General features: G+C 49.7%; 1 protein-coding gene across 2 annotated transcripts in view; it reads left to right on the plus strand.

Moving 5' to 3' along the window:
* Nucleotides 1-2,833: 2,833 nt before the first annotated feature.
* TYRO3 (TYRO3 protein tyrosine kinase) overlaps nt 2,834-19,700 on the plus strand; it is a 43,425-nt gene continuing 26,558 nt past the window's right edge. Inside the window, exons 1-5 of one of the 2 annotated variants that reach the window (XM_074867821.1) lie at nt 2,834-3,286; nt 6,809-6,992; nt 9,285-9,385; nt 13,936-14,106; nt 16,862-16,948. In XM_074867821.1, coding sequence (XP_074723922.1) covers nt 3,199-3,286; nt 6,809-6,992; nt 9,285-9,385; nt 13,936-14,106; nt 16,862-16,948 — 631 coding nt within the window. In that variant the 5' untranslated portion in view covers nt 2,834-3,198. The remainder of the gene's footprint in view (nt 3,287-6,808; nt 6,993-9,284; nt 9,386-13,935; nt 14,107-16,861; nt 16,949-19,700) is intronic. The other variant, XM_074867822.1, reaches the window with a different exon arrangement.

Consider the following 19,700-nt stretch of genomic DNA (forward strand, 5'->3'; position numbering starts at 1 on the left):
ATAGAGCAGAGCTACTCCTGCGACCCTTGAATGCCACTTCATTGTTGTCGTTGTCATTGCCACAGCTTCCTGATGCAAGATGAAGGATCTGTCCCCTAGCAATGGAGGGGATAACACTGGTCTTCAAATCCCAAGTCCGAGGATGGAGTGGACAGGTTTTCAAATCCAAGTGCAAACCAGGCAGCTCCATGGAAAACGCCTGGTACAAAACACAGGGACTTGGTAGCCACTTGCAGACTGACTACTTTGACAATGGAGCAGTGGCATGTGTCAGCAGCTCGTGCTGAACTTTTAGGACTATGGCTTCTCATGTGGAAATGGGTGTTTTGCTTTCTCACCCATCCTTGCTCTGTTGGGTCTCAATAATTAGAAGAGGCTGACAGCAGAGGAAGGTGAGGAAGTCCAGCAAATAATTCTCTCCCTCCTGCCTTCTCTCTCCCCTCCCTCCCTCTCTTCCTTTCTTCCTTTTTCCTTCTCCCTCATCTCCAGAAGTCTCCCAGCACTGGGAATTCACCTCTTGATTATTGCACAGCTCTTCAGGCGTTTTCTAGAACATGCCTACACTGCCCAGCAAGTCTGGTGAGATGTGACAACACACTACTGCAACAGAAGGAGTAAGGAAAGGACGTAAGCCAGGAAGGCACCGGCTTATTTATAAGCCACTGTGCTGTGTCCTGTGCACATGAGCAGCAAGCACTGCCGCTGGTGCTACGGCCTGTAGGACAAAGCCACGTTGCTTAATTCAGTGGCACAGGAGGCTGAGAGAGCTTATTTGTCTTCATTTCCTAAAAGCATTTCAGATTCACCAGTTCCTTTGGTTTCTGCATGGCAATATTGCACTCCTCTGTAAGTTTTCCCACAGCAGTTTGCACTCCAACTGGCAGCGCGTGCAGAATTTCAGTCCAATTTTCATGTGGCTCTTCCTGCCTATCACTGTTGACACAAAGCCCTTCTCAGAAGAGCTGAAGCCAGATCCCCCGCTGGAGAAAATTCCCATTGGTCTGCTGCTTCCAGCAAAGCTTTGCTCTCTTACACCAGCCCAGAGTCTGGCCTGTGCCGTGATACAACAACTTTCTATCGGGGACTCCTCTTTGCAGATAGAAGCTCCCTTCCCCTTCTCCTTCCCCTTCTCAAAGCCTTTAGGATCATCGCTTATGACATTTGGGTGAAGCACAACATGCCTCTTGGGGTAGAGCCGTGCTCCGGGCACGCAGCGTGGAGTCAAGCCTCTCTCGGCTGCTGCCTCCCTGGACGGGCTTGGCCAAGTCACGGCGGCTGTCTGTGCCTCTTCTCTCCGCTTGTAGAGCAGAGCATTTCCTGAGCCCACAGGGCCGGTGTAGTGTTGTAAGCCTCTGTAACTGTAAGGCTGGAAGAAATCCTTAGAAGGAAAACGCCGTAGAAACACAGCGTTATTCTAGTGGCCATTATTTTTTCTCATGAGACAACTAAAATCTGCAGAAGTATCTACTTTCTGGAAGGCGCTATCGCCATGAGTAAGTGCAGAAACACGCCACGCACGCGGATAGATGGGTATATATGGATACGCGGGGGAGAGGGAGCCGCCACAGCAAGTGCGCGCGAAGCTTTGAGCAAGCACTGGCGCAGAACTTCTCAGCCCAGGAACTGTCGTGATCCTGGTAAGAGCCGTGTCACGATTTCCTGTCCCCGAGAGAACCCAGGCTGCCCGAAAGCTCTGGGGTGAATGGCTTGTCAGTGTCTCCTCCCGGTCGCCTCATTACGGCGGGTGGCACTGGGGAGGGAGTGACATTTCCATTCCAGTCATGAAATCTTCCTGGCGCTGCTCCAGTCCCCTAGGAATTCCTATCAGAAATGCAAAAGGCTGTGGGGGTGGGGTGGGGTGTGTGTGTGTGAAGATCAGAGTTTGGGAGGGAATTCAGTGATCTCGTTGTGCCTCAGTTTCTCCATCCCCCTGATGGGGATAACGCCGTTTCCCCGCGCTCCGCCAGGTTTCCAGAGTATTGCGGGAGCCACGGGGCCGTGGCAGAGCTGAAAGCCACATCGCGTTATACCGGTGTTGCTCCTTACGGTGCCTTTCAACCCAGATTCTCACCGTAACTCCGACGAAGAGGCAGCGCCAGATTATTTTTTTTTTAATTGTTCGTCGATGACTTTTTCCACGCCGTGCTAGTAACTCTGTGGCAGCAAAGATCTCCTTCCTCGGATCTCTCCCTACTTTTCCACTAGCGGAAAAGAGGGCGAGGCCGAGCTGAGCCTGCTCGAAGGGCACGGGTGCATCTCCTCACGTTACCGGTGCTCCTCCACCGGGACGGGGTGGCCGGTATCCCCGGAGCCGGGCTCCGGCTGGTGGGGGGAGCGCGGTCGAGGCGAGGACATGGGGCCGGCGGCGCTGCTCAGCCCGGCAGAGCCTTGGTTTTGGGGGGACCGAGCGCCCGTGGTGGCCCCAGCCCCGGTGGGGGCTCCTGGGGGGCCAGGCTGGCCTCCTGCTCCCATCCCTATGCAGGGAGGGCAACAAGCGACCCGGTTTCCCCCCCCCACCCCCCGCCCGGTGCCCCGGCAGCTCCCGCCGATGTGGGTCACCCGCTCTGGAAACCAGGACGCCCGGTGGAGCAGCCCCGCGGGGGGCCGCCCCCCCTCCGCCCTCCCGAGGGGTCCGGCCCCCGGTCACGGCGCGGGGCGGGGTCCGCGCGCCCCCGGTCCGGTTTGGGGGCGGGGGCGGCGGGCGCGGTGATTCGCCGCTTCGGGGGCGGCGGGCGCGCCGGCTCATGCATATTCATGAGCGTGATGTCAGAGGGGGAGCACAGCGCGCGGTGGCCGCCCGAGAGCGCCATTTCCTGGAGGAGAAGGCGGCGGCCCGGGAGGGGCGGGCGGAGGGACCCGCCGAGCGGCGGCTGCGCGCCGGCAGGGGGAGACCGTCCGGCGGAGGGAGACCGCCCGGCGGCGGCGCCTGGACTGGACCGGACCCGACCCGACCCCAGACCGGCCGCGACCCGCCCGACCCGCGCCGTCGCCCCCCCCCGGCGGGACCCTCCTGCCGCTCGCCCCGGCCGGACCCGCAGCCAGAAGTTTGAGCGTCCCCGCAGCCATCCGGGGGAGCTCCGGTGGCGAGCGGCGACGCGGGGCTGCCTCAGCCGCTGTCAGCGCTGCCGCCTGCGCGGGGCGGTGGGAGCCCCCCGCGGCGCCGGGAGCTGGGGTGGGGAGGATGGTGGTGCGGGAGCGATGGAGCTGAAGCGGAGCATGGCGATCCCGCGGCTCCTCTTGCTGGGACTGTGGGCTGCGGCGCTCCGGGACGTCGCCGCCGTGGCAGGTGAGAGGGGGCTGACAGCCTGCCGGCGGGCGGGGAGGGCGGCGGCGGCGGCGGGGCAGTGCCCCCCGAGTCCCCTCGGTGCGGCGGGAGGGGCTGCGGGGCACAGGTCCCGCCGCCGGGCCGGGAGGGGAGGGGAGGGGGGTAGGTGCTGCCCCGCCGCCGGCCGGGTCCCGCCGCGGGCAGCCCCCGCCGCGCCGCCTCTACGGGCGCCGGCAGCCCGCTGAGGGCGAACGAGGGGCCGCCCCGCCGGCACCGGCTGCGGGACCGGGGACCGGCCGCCGGGGTGGGGGGCCGCCCGGTGTGGCGGCCGCGGGGCCTGGGGCAGCCACAGGTGGGGGTCGGGGCCGACCCGTTCTGTGTCGTGCCTCCCCCCGCCCCCTTCTCCTTCCTCCCGGCGGGGCACGGGGGGTGCTCCGCCGCATCCGTGGGGCCAGCGGCTGGGCCGGCTCCGTGGCGCTGGGAAGGCGGCGGTGCCCGGCGGGGAGCCCGGGCTGTGCCGGTGCTGCGAGGCTCGCCCGCCCGCCGGCAAGTACCGAGTAGCGAGTCGCAGCCCACATAATCCTCCTCCTCGCTGTTTGCCGAGGCGTTGCTCTGGTATTTGCCGAGCGCGGCTGGCCGCCGAGGAAAGCCGGGCGCTAACGCATTCCTGAGTGGCTTTTGTTGTTTTTTCCCTCCTGAACTCGCTTTCCGAAGCTGCACCCCGGAGGCGGCGGGGAGGGGCGGTGTGTGCGGGGCTCTCGGCGCCCGGGCGAGCCGCCCGCCGGTTTCACCGGGAGTTCGGGCTCCCCGCCACGCGTGGAGCGGCGTGTGTGCGGGGACACGGGGCTGGAGGGGCTGGGCTGCGGGCTGGGGCCATGGAGCAGGGGCCGGAGGAGTCTGAGGAGCGAAAAGCCTTTCCCTTGGCGTGCCTGAGTCGGCATCTTCCTCGCTCTCCACTCCCCGAAGAACTTCACGAAAAACATAGGAATCAAAAATATTCAGCGGTGGCAAGTTTAAAAAACAAACAGGCAAACAGATGTGTCACGTATTTTGACAACTAGCATGTTTGTCTGCTGTCAGTTCTGTCAGTCAACTGCTTGATAAGAAATTGAATACGATTTTATTTCCTAGCTATACATTTCAACTCCTGCAGCTCCTACAGGTAGGCTCCTCTTACAGGAGGAACCTATTTGGATGAGATAACATTCTTGCCAGCTCAAGAAATAATCAGATGAGAAATCATGAGTGGGAGAGTAGAAGGAGGAATAGTTGGGAATTAAAATCCATATTGGCCTCCTATGTGCTTCTTCCATATACCTGTGGGAAGAGATGCTGCAGCTAAAACTGGATTTTTGTGAAAAAACTGTGAATTTATTAAAAATCTGTGATCCGTATCTCTTTATTTAAGCTGATCTTGATGGAGGGATTACACTTGGGTGATGTGGAAAATTGCAACTCAGGCTGAACACTTGTACTGTATATTAATTTACTACATCATTAATTTGTATGGGAACTGAAAACCATGAAGGGTCTCTAACATCACTTCTTTCTTCAATTTGTGGCTAACTCTTTCAGCAGGGCAGCCTGAGGAAAGCCGAGGAGTTTGCTTTTCCATGAGGGCACCCACCTGTAACGAAAGTGTCTGTCCATTTGTGCGTGTGTTCAGCAGCCTGGCTGCATCAGTTTTCTGTAACAGAGAGCTGCTATGAAGCTTTCATATTTTATTCCAATATTGTGAGTGGTGAAAGGGAGGCTGCTTTCTGGCATGCACTAGGACATGTCATTTGTTTTACAGATGAGTTAAGTAATGCGAGGTTAGATCATCCTCACCCAAGGTGATTAAACCCTTAGCCCAGCAAACGAGCTGTAGCAACTAAACTAAAATGATCATCTTACCCATTTTCCAATGCTGTCTGTGAATCTGCTAAATTAATAACAGCAGATAGAAAGGCAAAAGATTGAGTGTGAGAAACCAGCTGTTAACAGGCTGGGGGACCTCATTAAGGAAAGAAATAAAGTCCTTCTGCCTGTGTTCTGGGGTGGCACCCGGACCACTGGTGCTCTGCCGGGTACCCGCTGCCAGTGGCAGCGCGCTGGCTGGTCCCACAGCGCTGGCTCCTTACTGCCAGCGGTGACAACCACGCAGCGAGCCCCTCTGCTGCGGCTCTGCCCTGTGAGGTGGTGCCCTCCTGGCTGTGGGAGGGTGGCGGTTTGGCAAGAAGGGAAGCGGCACACGAGAGATCTCTGTATTTGATCACGGGTAAGGCTGTAACAGAGTTTGAGAGCAACAGGGCTGCTTACTTGGCAGCGCTCTGGATTTCACTACTGGTGTTTTTCTGTCTGGCTCTGGAGGCTAGTGAGGCATTCTGTGAGAAGCTGACCAGACAGTGAACTGGGTGAAGTTCTAACGTACTGTGATATGTGGCTGGGCAAGAGTCATGGAGTCATTTTTTTCTGGAGGGTGTGGAGGCCACTGCCAGGGCATAATATTGAGCTAGGCTAGATCTGTTCTGGTCTGTCAGTCCTGTGCCACCGCATAGGAAATGGCCACTCTCCCTAACAAAACGAGCTTTACATTTATTTTCCACCTTCCTGCTTTCCCACGATCTCCTTTGATCCTCTGGTTCCTCCTTTATATGCCTTTCTTTCTTAAACGTGCTTATATAGTTGGCTTCCGTGTTTTCTCATGGTAACACATTCCATATATTCACTTCTGCTTGAGGGAAACACTCCCCATCCACCCACACATGTAACAGTGCTCTGGGCCAAATTCTGATCGCTTCTGTGTCAATGTAAATCTGAGCAGCGCCACCGACTCTGGCCCTGCTGCCTTGGGGTCGCAACGATATAGCTCTGGATACAACGTGGCCCTTTGGCTGGTCTGAAGGGTCAGGGAGGCTCCTCTGAGCACGCGCCCACGTCACACGACAGAAATATCTGTTCTGTAAACAGTTCTGCTCCTCGGCGAGGTATGCTGTGGAATAGGCTATGCTTTCATGGGTTTTGCAAATTGCAGAGAAGCTTTCTGTAATGCAGAGGAACAGTGTATCCTGAATAACGAGACATAATTGATTCTTTCTCGTATCCCAGCTCTTTACAAATGCATACAATGGAACTAGCAGGATGATTTTTTAGCAGCCCAGGAACACTGGGCTGAAATTCAAGTCCGGGGTAAAGAGGGAGGTGTGGTACCGTGCTGAGCGAACGCGCTCAGCGCTGCCGGATCACCGACACGGTGAAGCTCCCAGGGCTTCTGGCTGACTCTGCCTGGGCACTGCTCTGCAGAAGCTCACCCTGCTGTTACACGAGTTGAAAAAAGCCCCATGTACACACAGAGCCACCCCTTCTCTCCAGCAATTGCGCTTTCAGTGCTTGCCTTTGACTGTTGCTTAGCAGGCATAGTAGAGCAGTGCTGAGACTAACAGACCCCTCTGCAGCGTGTGCTGGTAGGGTATGCAATTCCAGACCTCCAACCTAGAGTAATTTGCTGTACTCCAACCCCCCTTCTTCTGGGGGTGGGGCGGAGTAGTATTTTTTTTTTAGGTATGAAATTTACAGGATCTCCAATCAAATTAAAGGTGTCCCAGGGTCAACCCGTGAAACTAAATTGCAGCCTCGAGGGAATGGAAGATCCCGAGATGTTGTGGATCAAGGATGGAGCAGTGGTGCAAAGCGTAGACCAGGTGTACATTCCAGTAGATGAAGAACACTGGATCGGCTTCCTCAGGTACAACAGATGCAGAGAAGGAAGAATATTGCGGAAACTATTGCACAGTTTTCTGCTATCAGCTATATCTATGCAACAGCAGTGCCCTCGGTGGGGCAGGGTCCTTAGGTCTGCAGTTTAGTGTGTGGCAAGGGCATAACTGAGAGCAGAATTGAAGCCATTGAGGGCTGAGATTTTATGCACTAGAACCATATTGGTTTCCTGACTACTGTGGTGACAGGTGCTTTGCTAATGCTTGTGATGCTTGAGATGTGACTTCAAGGTGAAAGGATGTTCTTGCCTTGTTTGTTCATCTTGTTCTGCCATGCAGCAGGAAGACTAAGGTCTGACTTATATAAATAGGTTTTCTCTCTCATACTCATTCTGTTCTCTTACTCTCTCTCTTGAGCTGTCAGTCTGCCGAAAGGGTGAGGGTAGTTAATTGAAATGAGACTCCCAGGACTACATCCCCTTCCTTTCTTTGAGGAGAAGCGTTTATCACCTGCACCATCCCTGAGTTATTTTGCAGAGGCTTTTCTAATACATTTACTCTACATGATATCAGTCCTGCCCCGCTGAGAGGCGCAAAAACTCTCTTCTGCAAAGCAGCTCTCTGTGCCTTTATTTCAGCAGAAGAGGGATGTCAACTAGGTCTGGAAGCACTGAGTTAAACAAGACCCAAAGTACTGCTCTGGCTTTTTCTATGTGTAAAGAGAGCTTGTACAAGCAAATGTGCCATCACTGTGAGAGCTCAAAACTGTTGACTGACTTGAGAATCGCTCTTCCCTGAGCTCCAGCTTCATCTCCTGTTAGGTTTCTTGGATTGACATTGCACGGAGTCTCCAATTCAAGCAACTGTGCCAAAGCTTGTCTGTAAGAAACATTTTGATAGGAGAAAAAAAATCTGTGCCCAATAAAAGTATTGCATAACATTATGTTGTGGAAACAGTTTGTCTTGAACCTCTACCGTTTACCAGTTCCACTAGTTAACTCTCTTTGCCCCTCACAATCTCTGTCTGATCTCCTTTCTCACCTCTTGTTTTCCTCCATTGAGAACTGTCTGCAGCACCAGGGCTAAGTTAGGGTCCTAAATCTAGATGTGTCCGTATCTTTTTCTCCTTTTTCCTTTCTTCTTCTAAAGTGATCATTTCTACCACCCGCTGTGTGACTCTCTACTGCAATCGCTGTGTTTCAGAACATGCGGCTGGATGGGCAGCACAGCTGATGGCATTTGAAGGTACAGCTCTGAAAATCAGGCTGTAGTGGTCCATTTTGTGTATTTCAGCAAAAACACTCCTATTTCTGTCTTCCTTCCTGAGACGCTCTTCCCCTTCCCCAAGGCGGATTGCTAGCATTAGAAAGGTGGGCATCAGATCTGCTGAGGATCCCTGCATGGCAGCAGACACATGGCTGCACATCCCGTGGGGGGCAATCAACATTTGAACATTGACAGGCACTCAGAGCCACACTCTGGTGCCTTTGGTAGCTGAGACCTTGTTGCTTTGGGACCAAATTCTGCCCTTACTCACCATGCTAGCCTCATGTTGCTAACAGCAGTGAGGATACCGCGGATTTCCAGCAGGGAAGCAAGGAGCAGAATTCCTACCCTGAACTGGAGGCCTACGGCTTGAATGGTGCTCAGTCCCCATGGCTGCCTTCCCGTGCTTGGGTGCATCTTCTCAGAAGGGGAGCTGTTGCTGAGCAAGGGAGGATGCAGAAGAGTTTGTAGGGTGAGGTCCTGTGCTGGAGTAGGCCAGCATAACCCCTTGAAATCATGAATTGAGAGGCCCAAGGAGTTTTGCAGTGCGAGGTGCTTTTGGGATAAGAATAACACTGAGCGCAATTGAGGTGAGGGGGGCCTTTTTCTGACCCGTCTGTTCCTGTATGAGACTGTCACCAGTCCTATCACATAACTGAGGCAAAACAGTCGGGCTCATTGAAGATTTGTGATTTGGAGTTTCCTGCTGGCTCGGACATTGTAGGCCAAGCTGTTGCTCTTGAAGGCTAGCTAGAGTCACAATTCAGGATTGGGATGACCAACCCTTTCTTATACTCAGAGGACACAAGTGATGGGTTTTCTGGAAGGACGCTTCAGAGGAAGGCTGTCTGCTCTGCTGAGGATTCCCTCCACCCACTCTAGAGAGGAGCCTCCCGTCTCTGCTGTTTTGCCACGCGCTTTGTGCTGGCTGGCTGTTGCCCTCCTCCCCAGAGCTGGCTGCGTCTCAGTGGGTTTGCCAAACACTGGAGGGTCCTTTGGGGCAAAACCATGCTTTATCCACGTAAAATATCGATATGGCTTTTGACTTTTTTCAGCTTGAAATCCGTCGAGCGGACAGATTCTGGGAAGTACTGGTGCCAGGTTGAGAACGGGGGGAAGAAGGAAGAATCACAGCAAGTGTGGCTCATAGTGGAAGGTAAGGAGTAGTAGTAGTAGTGCTGGTTTCCTTTCAGGGCTGCCCCACCAATATGCTCTAGGTGGAAGTGGTGAGAGCAGATTGCTGCAGTGACAGGCTTCTTGGCTTTGAATCATTGCTGCTAACTGCGGTGAGATCGCTACAGAGCGGGAGTAAGAAATAGGAGAGTAGCTTCAAGGAGAGTATCTGTAGGTTTACCTTCTGGTTTTACTTTGGCACGTTAGAAAACAAGATCCTTTCATGCACACACATGTCTTTCCAGCCCCTCAATCCATTGTTGCTTTCATCTCCAAATAATTTGTAGAATGATGGGATAGTTAGGGTTGAAGGGGATCTGTGGGGATCATCTGGTCCAACCCACTTCTCAAAGCAGGGTCACAACCTGGTTCTGTGCATCAGCCAAACAGGTCTTTGAGGCCAAGGTACAGTTTTAGCCCAATTCTGAGTTTCGGGAGGAGTGCTCTACATCAGCCTTTGTAGCTGTGACTGTTCCATGTGGTACTGTTTTGTCCAGTCTTTCCTGATATGAATAACTTCTGCATGGTTGCCCAAAAGTGACCCAAGGCAGTGGTGGCTTCTTGCTGTCTCTACTTTCACTTCCTTTGAGCCATGATTGTGTTAGATCCTCAGGAGCTAGTAGTCATAGCATGGCTTAATATTTGGTGAGGAAGTTGACAGGAACAGTGCATTTGCAGCAAGAGTGGCTTTTTGGTAATTGGTAACATTTTGGGCCAGAGCTGAATCAACAGTCTTAAAGAGGGGGAGCAGGGAGGCTGTCGTGGGAGGTGGTGTGGTCTGGGTGTTCACAGCAAAGGCTTCACTCACTCAGAGCCATGGAAACATCCATAGCAGTTCTCACGGGAAGAGGGAACGCTTACCTGCTGCCTTCCACAAATCCCAGGCTTCCGTCCACCTAAATTTTCAGGTGCGGTTTCATCTGGAGAACATTGTTTACAGCTTAAAATGCTCTCTATTGTGCAGTTTCCATTTCTATTCCAATTACCATGGCCCACTCCAGAGGTGGCTGCATTTGCATGGTGGGTGCATTAGGAGTGATTGCGTAGCTCGGTGTGCTAAGCCATCTGAAAAACCAGGGAGCCCTTCTGGATAGCACAGGCAGAAAATATCAAAGTTACAAAAACCAGCTGCGGCTGGGTAAGGGGGAGAGTTGAGAATGAAGGCCAAAGCTTACAGCGGAAGCTAAAAAATGCAACTAGTTGCCTTTATGAGAAAAGCAAGTACGGCAGAAGCTAGTTAAACTTGAAGGAGCGTGTAATCATGTGAAATGGGAGTTAGTGTTAAAAATTAAAAAATAACAAGTAGTGATAAGGAGTGGGCTTTTAAAAAATGTGTCAGCTGTTAGCATAAGAAAACACTGGGGAATGCAAAAGCCTGTCAGTCCCACGTTCACTGTTACCTCCGCATGTATTTCTTCTCTGGGCGTACCAGCTTTGTCTAGAAGTGGTTTCTGTATTGATAACAGCAGTTGCCCTCTGAGAGACGATCTTTACTCTGGTCATTTGCAGCCTTCAGTAGGTGCTGACACCCTTCAGTGTGCCACACAAAACAAGCGTGAACTACTGGTGATCTAACTTAGTGAGCTCAAATGGATTTCTGTGCTGTCTGGTAACCTGCCTTGAGCTCCACTTAGGGAGTCTCTATCAGGCAGAATTTGTAGCAGTGGTATTGAACCGTCTTTGCGATACCGCTAAAATGTTTGATCTTATGAAACACTTCTCAGAATTCACAAAACGAAAATTATTTTGGAACTGTTTTCTGGTTTAGAAACTAGGCTCTGACCTTACAGAGAACATGATAGCATTTGATGCCCAGAGAGGTGATCTAAGAGGCACATTGCAGAGTGTGACCGTCTTAAAAATACGGATTATGCTGCTTGCAGAAATTTCCCTCTGAAATTACACCTCTGACCGCACGGCTGTTCCCAGGGCTGCTCACCCCTGTTGTGGCTACAGTCAGAGCCCCAGCCACATCTGTATGGACACGTCCCCCTGAATTAACACTGTCTAAGAACTGAGCAGTAGAAAAAAAAAATCAGCCCTGTAGGCTGGATGTGGGCTTGGAACAGGGAATAGACAGGCTCATTTCCTTGCTTTGCCACTGATTTCCTGGCTCTTGGCTGCTCAGTGCCTCCATGGCACACCTGTGAAAGCGGGGTGCAAGCACTTGCCTCTTGTACCAGGAACTAGATGTGTCGCAGACAGTGAGGTGTCCAGGTAACACACAGGGGCAGTGCAAGTTCCTGAGCTGGATGAGTCAGCTGTACTCTCTAAACTATGAGAGTTTAATTGTGGTCTTGTCTGATCTGGTTCGCTGCTCCCAAAGTGAGAAAACCTGCCAAGCTGGACAGGATCCTCCCGAAAGGTTTCCTCCAGTGCCATGGTAAAGGGACAGGAGGCAAGGATCCTGCTCACAGGTAGAAGAAATGATGGTATTTTCCCTTCTAATCTTCCTTGGAGAAGGAGGGCAAAGCATACAGAGGTGTCACAGCTGGTATCTGGAAAGTTTATTCATTTTTATTGTTTATGTATGACTGCAATAAAATAAAACATGTAAGCAAAAACTGGCAGTAAATCATGATGATGAATATACCTGTCCTGAGCATTAATCTTTGCACAGATAGGCACCATCATTCCTGAAGTGACCTGTTTCTAGATCTGGTTCAGTTTGTTTGTTTACTTGCCACCCTAAAGGGAGTGGCGAGGAGGTGAGGAAGGCACAAAGAAACTGCCACCTGAAAGACACAAACAGCGACTGGACAGACAGTGAGAGACTGAGGACACCATTTTCAGCTGGAGTGTAGGGTAAATGTCAAGCATTAGACTTCTAAATCCCTGTTTGGACATGTACATGAATTGCCTGCTGTTGGAGGTGCTCAGCATCTGCCACACCAACTGGAGCTGCTTGGGCCTGTCATCTTTGGCCAGGGACAGACGGTGTAATTTAAGCATGTGAATGCACAGTGTTGTTGGTTCCTCTGTTTCTGTGAGGCAGCAGATCAGAAGTTTCCAGAACACACTTTTTCCAGCTGAGAATACCTCATTTTGATGTAGATGCAGGCGGTAGCTGCTGCGCTTGATGCCGAAAGCTTTGAGTATAAAAGGGAACTCAGCGTTTCGCTGGGCCTTCAGCTCTTCCACCAGCCACCCGGAGCACACGCTGACTGTCCTGCAGGGTCAGCACTGGTGCTGACAGCTGGTGAATTTTGTGTTACTGGTTTGGAGCACTGAAGTTACAAGAGTTTTGGCATTGCCCATGAGAGGAACCACATCTCTTGATGTGTTGAGTTAAGCTCAGCTGTTGCCACTTAGAGATGACCTGAGGTAGTTAGCATTGCAGCCACGTTTTGCTCCCTGTGGGCCTGACCTAAGGCCTGTTGTACCAAGCAGGAGTCATTCCACGGTGGGGAACAGATAGTTATCAAGAGAGCTGTGTCCATGGATAGCCTTCAGCTCTGAAATAAATTACCCCTAACTCCAAGGCAGCCTGGTTCTTGTGATGTTGGAGCGTGCTGGAAGGCGGCTCCTGTCAATTAAGCTGTGGAGAGAGCATTGTAAATGATCCTAGGCTCTCACCGGGGGGATTCTTTCCTCATTCATGGGTTTGTTACAGCTGCTAGTTCAACACATTCACAAGCTTCAGTTTTTAATGCATGGCAAGAAGTATCTGCAGCTGGAATAGGTATCTTTTAAAGTGGTGTCTGCCACTGCTAAAGTTATTGACTTTTGTCTCTTTAAACTCCAGTCTATCCAGCTGAAAAATTGAGCAAATACTGCCACTAAAAGCTACTTCGTAGGGGAGTCTTGAAGGAGACTCAGTGGAAGAGGTTTTTCAAAGGCATTTTGGGAATCAAGCACTCTTTTCTCTCTGATTTCTTCTAGTGGGAGTATGTAGACATTCATGCCCTGAGGTGATCCAGCATATCTTGAGCCTTGGTTCTTGTGAAGGGCTTAGAGGGAGTTGGATCAGGCATAGGGGCAGGGCAGATGGGTGTCCAGTGTTGGGCCCTGGTATTACTGGAACTAACTCGAGCGTGTCCAAAGAAGGGCAACGAAGCTGGTGCGGGGTCTGGAGCACATGTCGTACGAGGAGCGGCTGAGGGAACTGGGGGTGTTTAGTCTGGAGAAGAGGAGGCTGAGGGGAGACCTCATCGCCCTCTACAACCTGAAAGGAGGTTGCAGAGAGCTGGGGATGAGCCTCTTTAATCATGTAACAAGTGATAGGACAAGAGGGAATGGCCTCAAGTTGTGCCAGGAAGGTTTAGACTAGATATTAGGAAGTATTTCTTTACAGAACGGGTTGTTAGGTGTTGGAATGAGCTGCCCAGGGAGGTGGTGGATTCCCCATCCCTGGAGGTGTTTAAGAGTAGAGTTGACAAAGTGCTGAGGGATATGGTGTAGTTGGGAACTGTCAGTGCTAGGTTAACGGTGGACTAGATGATCTTCAAGGTCCTTTCCAACCTAGGTGATTCTGTGAAATAAGAGACAGAAGGAGTCCCTCCAGTTATTATCACTTGTCTGTTGCTTTTCTAGGTGTGCCCTACTTTACTGTGGAACCTGAGGATGTGTCCGTGTCCCCTAATGCCCCATTTCATATGGCCTGTGCTGCTGTTGGTCCCCCTGAACCAGTGACAATTGTCTGGTGGATGGGAGACTCTAGAGTGGGGCTTCCAGACTTCTCCCCCTCCATCTTAAATGTGTCAGGTAAGGCTGCTGCCAATGCAGGGGATCACTCTGAGCATCAGAAGAGGACGAGAGCTCTCTTCTGATCATGCCTAGTGACACTGCATAGCCACACCGTGCGAGAATGGTCTTTGACTGTACATTGAGGGTCATGATCATATACAAAGCCATATCATCTCGAGGGGTGATCGTTGCTCTGTGTATTTTCAGCTGGCTTGAGGCGCACAGGCTCTTACAGAGCTTGGGTGGGGCTGGCACTGTGGTAAAGTTACCACTGGACAGATGATGCATTGGGTGCGTCTCTTGTTCCACCTCGTGGAGGGTGTTCATAGTTATATTAAGAGACTCTGTTGGTGGCATTTGGCTTGAAAATCTCCAAGCATTCGCATGTAACAGATGCCACCTCCTTCTCCTGTGCACAGCCATGTCATGCGCTGCTTTCCCCTCTCTTCCCCCCTTCTCTGTTCTTGCAGGCTTGCTGGATACTCTTATCATTAAAACCTGACTGCCTCATGTAATTGTTTGACACTTTCAGAGTGGTTGTGTTGGTGCTGAAGTGGGCTAGTTGATATCCTCAGAGACCAAGGTTTGCCCCAGAGCAGGCAGGTGGTAAGACTGCGTTCCCCGGCAGTGTCAGCTGAGGAACTCAGGAACCAGGAGGTGTTCAGGCCTCTCTTCAGCCCACTTTCAGGGAAGGGCAGTGTATCTCTACTAGGACCTGACCACAGCTGTTCTTGCAGTTACCTCATAAATGTAACTTTATTCTAGTTAGCTGTCCAACAGCTTTGTGTTACTACTTCTCTTTGCTGCTGTTTTGTTATTCTCAGCAGCCCTGAGCCAAAGTTGAACTAACTATTTAGAAAGAAAAGGTTTTATGACTAAGAGTCATCTCTGGGGCCTCTTCATCAGTGTTAATACAGTTAAACCCAGGGGGAGTTTCTTTCTGTACATCTTTGGCCATCCTTTGAGCTATCCAATCCTATTAAGCCTTCCCTTAGAACATAATTTATATGCAAATCAAAACCTGATTTGTGATTTGCAGTGGTTTTATCATCTGCTCCCTCTCTTACGTAGCCACTTGATGCTGTTCCAAGTTGGAAATGAAAACTGCTCCCTTAAGATATAATCTGCCTGTTGAAATGGAAACTGAAAAGATTCATAGTCAAGAGGGGAAAGACAATAAAAAAATAAGTCTCCCTTCCTCCACTGAACTCATCCCATGGTGCCTCACAAAACTTCTGTTATTGTGGGTCTGTGACATGGAGGCTGAAGATGGGCATCAGCTCCTGGTGGTTCTCCAAATGAATTACTATTATATATATTCATCACCATCACCTTTCTTTGCCCCTTTCAGTGTTCTTTGGGATGTCCCTTGGGCAGATCTTGTCTTTGCAACGGAAAAAAATGTAGCAGGACACAAGCTGCATGGTCAGATTGCCAAAGCATGTCAAAAAAGACAGTTGGTAAGAAAAAAAAGCATTGCTAGCTAAAGAAAGTATTAAATTCTGAAGAAAATAATAGTAAAGTACTAGCTAGAAAGCAAACATTTAGAAGGTTCAGCAAGCAGTTGGTTTGGTAAAAGGACTGTTGTATTTGGAACAAAGCAGTGCTGGCAGTGGTGCTAGAGAGCAAGAAGATCTTGGTTTGTGGTGTGTTTTGTGTTTTCCTCAGGGCAGGGCCGTGTTTGGTTCTGTCTCTGGGACATGCCTACCATGTCAGGTGCTGCTCTGCTGCCTGGCCTTCAGCCTGCTGGCAGCATTTTCCTGTGGTTCACTGGGGTGAGTGGAAGAAGCTCAAATATTTTCCTCTTTCATTTTAGAGCAGTTCCTCCTCTCTTCTACTATATCTTCTTCTCAGTGCTGTTAATCTCAGGCTTGGGAGATGAATCAAAGGGCAAAGACAGACACTCTGCAAGCTGCTCCATGCAGCTCTGAAATTTTTTTCTCTCCTAAACTGTGTGCCCATAGCATGTCAATCCTTAACTTTTCTCAGCTAGAGCCCTATAAGACAACTGAGGGCCAAGTCAAGTGAAAACATATGCTGGACACACTTCTCCAGGCAACTCTGCAAATCTGTCTCAATTCTGATTAATTAGCAATACCTATATGCATCTTGGAGCAGCTGGACATCACTATGATGCCATTTTCAGGCCCTGTGGGATGGATGGATGCTCATAGAAGAGAGGGAGCATAATCCTCCCTTGTATCATGCCTGGAAGGTGCCTCAGTGCTGATACAGTAGCATTTAACTTCCACTTCCTTTGTGTGTCTTCAGAAGCCTGATGCAAGGTGAGGGACAGGTGGGCATTAACTTGAAATCTGCAGCATCTGGTTGAAAGTTTGCCTGGACTTGTAGCCCAATTAGAAGATGGTTGTTGTTCAGGTGGCAGACTGAGGTCCAGAGCATTGAGCGTTGTATAAGCACACGGTTCAGCACGATCCTTACTCCAAAGATGCTCACAAGGATGTGAAAAGTGGACATCTATCTACTAACCAAGCACTGTGAGCTGCTCTTCTGCCAGATTCATCCTTCTTTTTCTGTGCTTTCTGAAGCTCTTGTGGAAGCTTTTCTACATTTCCATGCTCTCCCCATTAAAAATGTGTTTAGCACGTTAATTACATTGAAATCCACATGCCTTTGATTGGCACCCAGCTCACCCCTCCAATTGCCTGTACAGCTTGAGCTGGATGTCACACATAATTGAAATTCTGCTGAAGGTTGAAGCTGGATTATATAGCTGTTTGTGTTTCCTTTCCTTTTCTTGGCTGATCTCCAGGTATTAATCAAAGCACAGTTTTCTCCTGCGAAGCTCACAACGTAAAGGGATTGTCTTCATCTCGGACAGCCACTGTTCAAATTAAAGGTGAGAGAGTGAAAGACAATGGGTAAGGGACTCGGGTTTGCTCTCTGGGGAGGGAAAGTAGGGCTCCTTAATGCAAGCGGTTGTCTCAAGCTGCCAGCACCGCTTGGAGCTCTCAGCAGTGGAAACAATGCTTTGTGCTCTAAGAGCAGTTCCCGCTTGCTATGCAGGACCGTCTCCCAGGCTGTTGAAAATAAGCCACAGCTGATTCAGGAGTGGAAATGGGATGTCAAATAACAGTTTTTCCTTGAAAAGGAGAGAGTCAGAGCAGTCAAATTGTGAGAGATGAAGCTGGATATGAATCTGTAGCTGGGGAAATCTTTCCTTCTTGGAGATAGATGGGCCTTGTTAGAGCTAAAGAGGCCATTACTTCTGCTTGCTTCTATTGGCATCACATTAGATGCTGAAAAAAGACAAGGCAATCACCAGTGGCAGTAAAGTCTGCTCATCCACACCATTTTTATGGATTTTTTTTTTAATTCTTTGCTCTTTAAAAACTCTTTCAAAAATAATTCCTAGCCTTTGTGTGACCAGTTGCCATTTGAAAGTCCCTAAGTTGATGTCATGTTCCCTCTGTTCCTCCCAGTGACTGAAACTGGGATAATCAGAGCAATCAGCTCTTCCCCTTCTCTTCATGTTGAGATGCTTCTGCATTTGAATTTTTAGTCATGCTTTAATGTGCATTAAATGACATGATTATCAGTTCCAGGAGAGGCATGTCACAAAAATTGTTTGTTCAGAGTGGTAGCTTACTGCTCAATGCGAATAAGAGCAAGCATTTATGTCTGTATAGAAACTCACAGTTGTATTAGCTAATACTCATTAAAGGATAGCTTAAAATCCAGCTGTAGATCTATCTACTGCTCTTACAGTGTGGTTTTCTTCAGGACATTGTGGTTACTGCTATGCCAAGAATGCAGTGTACTGGACAAGTAAGATTTATAACTTAATTTAAAAACGTTTGGAGTTGTTGCCTTGAAGGCTTCTCAACACAGGGGAATTAGTTATTGTGGAATATATCTTCTATGGATATTTTTATCCTGGGATAGAATAGTTTGCAAAGCTATTATGCTTTTAAAAAAAAAAAATCTCATCAAGCCGTAATTCGAAATAACATTTAGCATAAACAAGCTTTTGTCATTTTTTTTTTTAATGTTAACACAGATTTTCATTTTTTTTAACCGTTAATAAGATGATGGTGTAAAGGCCTTGGAATGCTTGCATTTCCCAGCAACTATGTTTAGCCAAAAGTGCTCCATAGGAGTCAATCATCAGCTAATAAATGCATACAACCTATTTGGGAGGGATGTATCACCATCACGCACTTGTGTGCACACACACTTTAGAGCTGAGGAAGAACGAGCTTAAGTGGTTGGGCAAATGCTGCATCAGTATGTGGTATGTCCTAGAGATAAAAAACGGGTCTTAATTAGCAAGTCCAGTGCTGTAGTTGTAAAAGTTCTGAGTGTAATGCCTCAAAGATACATCTAAAAGATTAGCTGTAAACTTGGAGAAGTAATGAGACTCTTCTAAAGAGCACAAGTTTTGAAGATCTAGTACAGCCCTTGCTAAAATTAAAGCAAAGCTCCTAACAAGGACATCAGCAGGAACAGGAGCAGGCCCAGATAATGTTTATTTCGTCCTTGATCCTGTGAACATGTAGACTTCAATGAAATTACTCCTGGGAGTAGTTGTCTATACATACGTGATCAGGGCCTTCCTCTCTTACACAGCTCCATCTGTTAGTGAGAACTCTCAAGTCTTTCTACAATTTATTAAACAATTTGTTTCTTCTGTGTTTCCAGAAGCAAATATTTTTGCTAGGACATTTACAAACTGTTAACATTTCTTCCTATTTGCTGCTGTTGTTGTTCATTATCTATTCTCTGTAGTGCCTACAATGTGTTGGGTGTACTCCAAGCAGAAAATTACTGTTATTGTAGCCCACAGTCCCCAGTCGAGTACAAAGCCCCATTGTTCCAGCCACTCTACAAGCACGGAAGTTACCTCTCATTATGTTAACACTTGAGGTCCTGTTTTCAGACTGGCTTTGCTCTCCTTCATGTGTGTGGTGAAGACTTTCAGGGTTGTATCCTGTGTTTCAGAGCACAACAGGAAACAGCCACCCAGTTTTTTCCCAGTGGATGATGGGGAAATGCATCTGTCCCTTCTACAAATTGCAGTTAGGGGAAGGTGCAAGCAAGCTGATCCTCTTCAGTGACTGTCTCCATTAGAGACTGGATGCGTTAGCAGTTAATTATTTATTCTCACTGGTGGTATAGCGCGTACCTCCTTTGGGCCTGCTGTCCAGTGTTGAAAATTACATCTTGCTAAACCCAAATGTTATGAGTGTGTTTACAAAAGACTTAAGGGCAGTGCTTCAATGATACCTGAGTAAACAGTGAAAGCAAGCTTTTTTCCCCAAAAAATTGCTTAAAAACCTGAATATCCAACATCGAAAGGGAAATAAACCAAGAGACAGAAAAGTCTGAAGTTAACTCACAAAGCCCTTTCACTGAAGGGCAAAGAACTTATTGTCCATATTCTACCCCAGACCTGTGCTGTGCTGCCCCACCTCCCACCCACTCACCCACCCACCCACTTCTTATCTAGGTGGCAGCCCCCTGCCCTGGGTCCTAGTGACTAGTTAACCAGACAATAAAGGCTTTATAGGGTTAATCTGTGGTACCATCTACTCTCTGCCCCATCCTCCCCTTTGCAGCAACCTGGGAGGGGGCTTTGGTCTATGCATTTC

The sequence above is a fragment of the Strix uralensis genome, chromosome 4, assembly GCF_047716275.1.
Source record: "Strix uralensis isolate ZFMK-TIS-50842 chromosome 4, bStrUra1, whole genome shotgun sequence".
NCBI lineage: Eukaryota > Metazoa > Chordata > Aves > Strigiformes > Strigidae > Strix > Strix uralensis.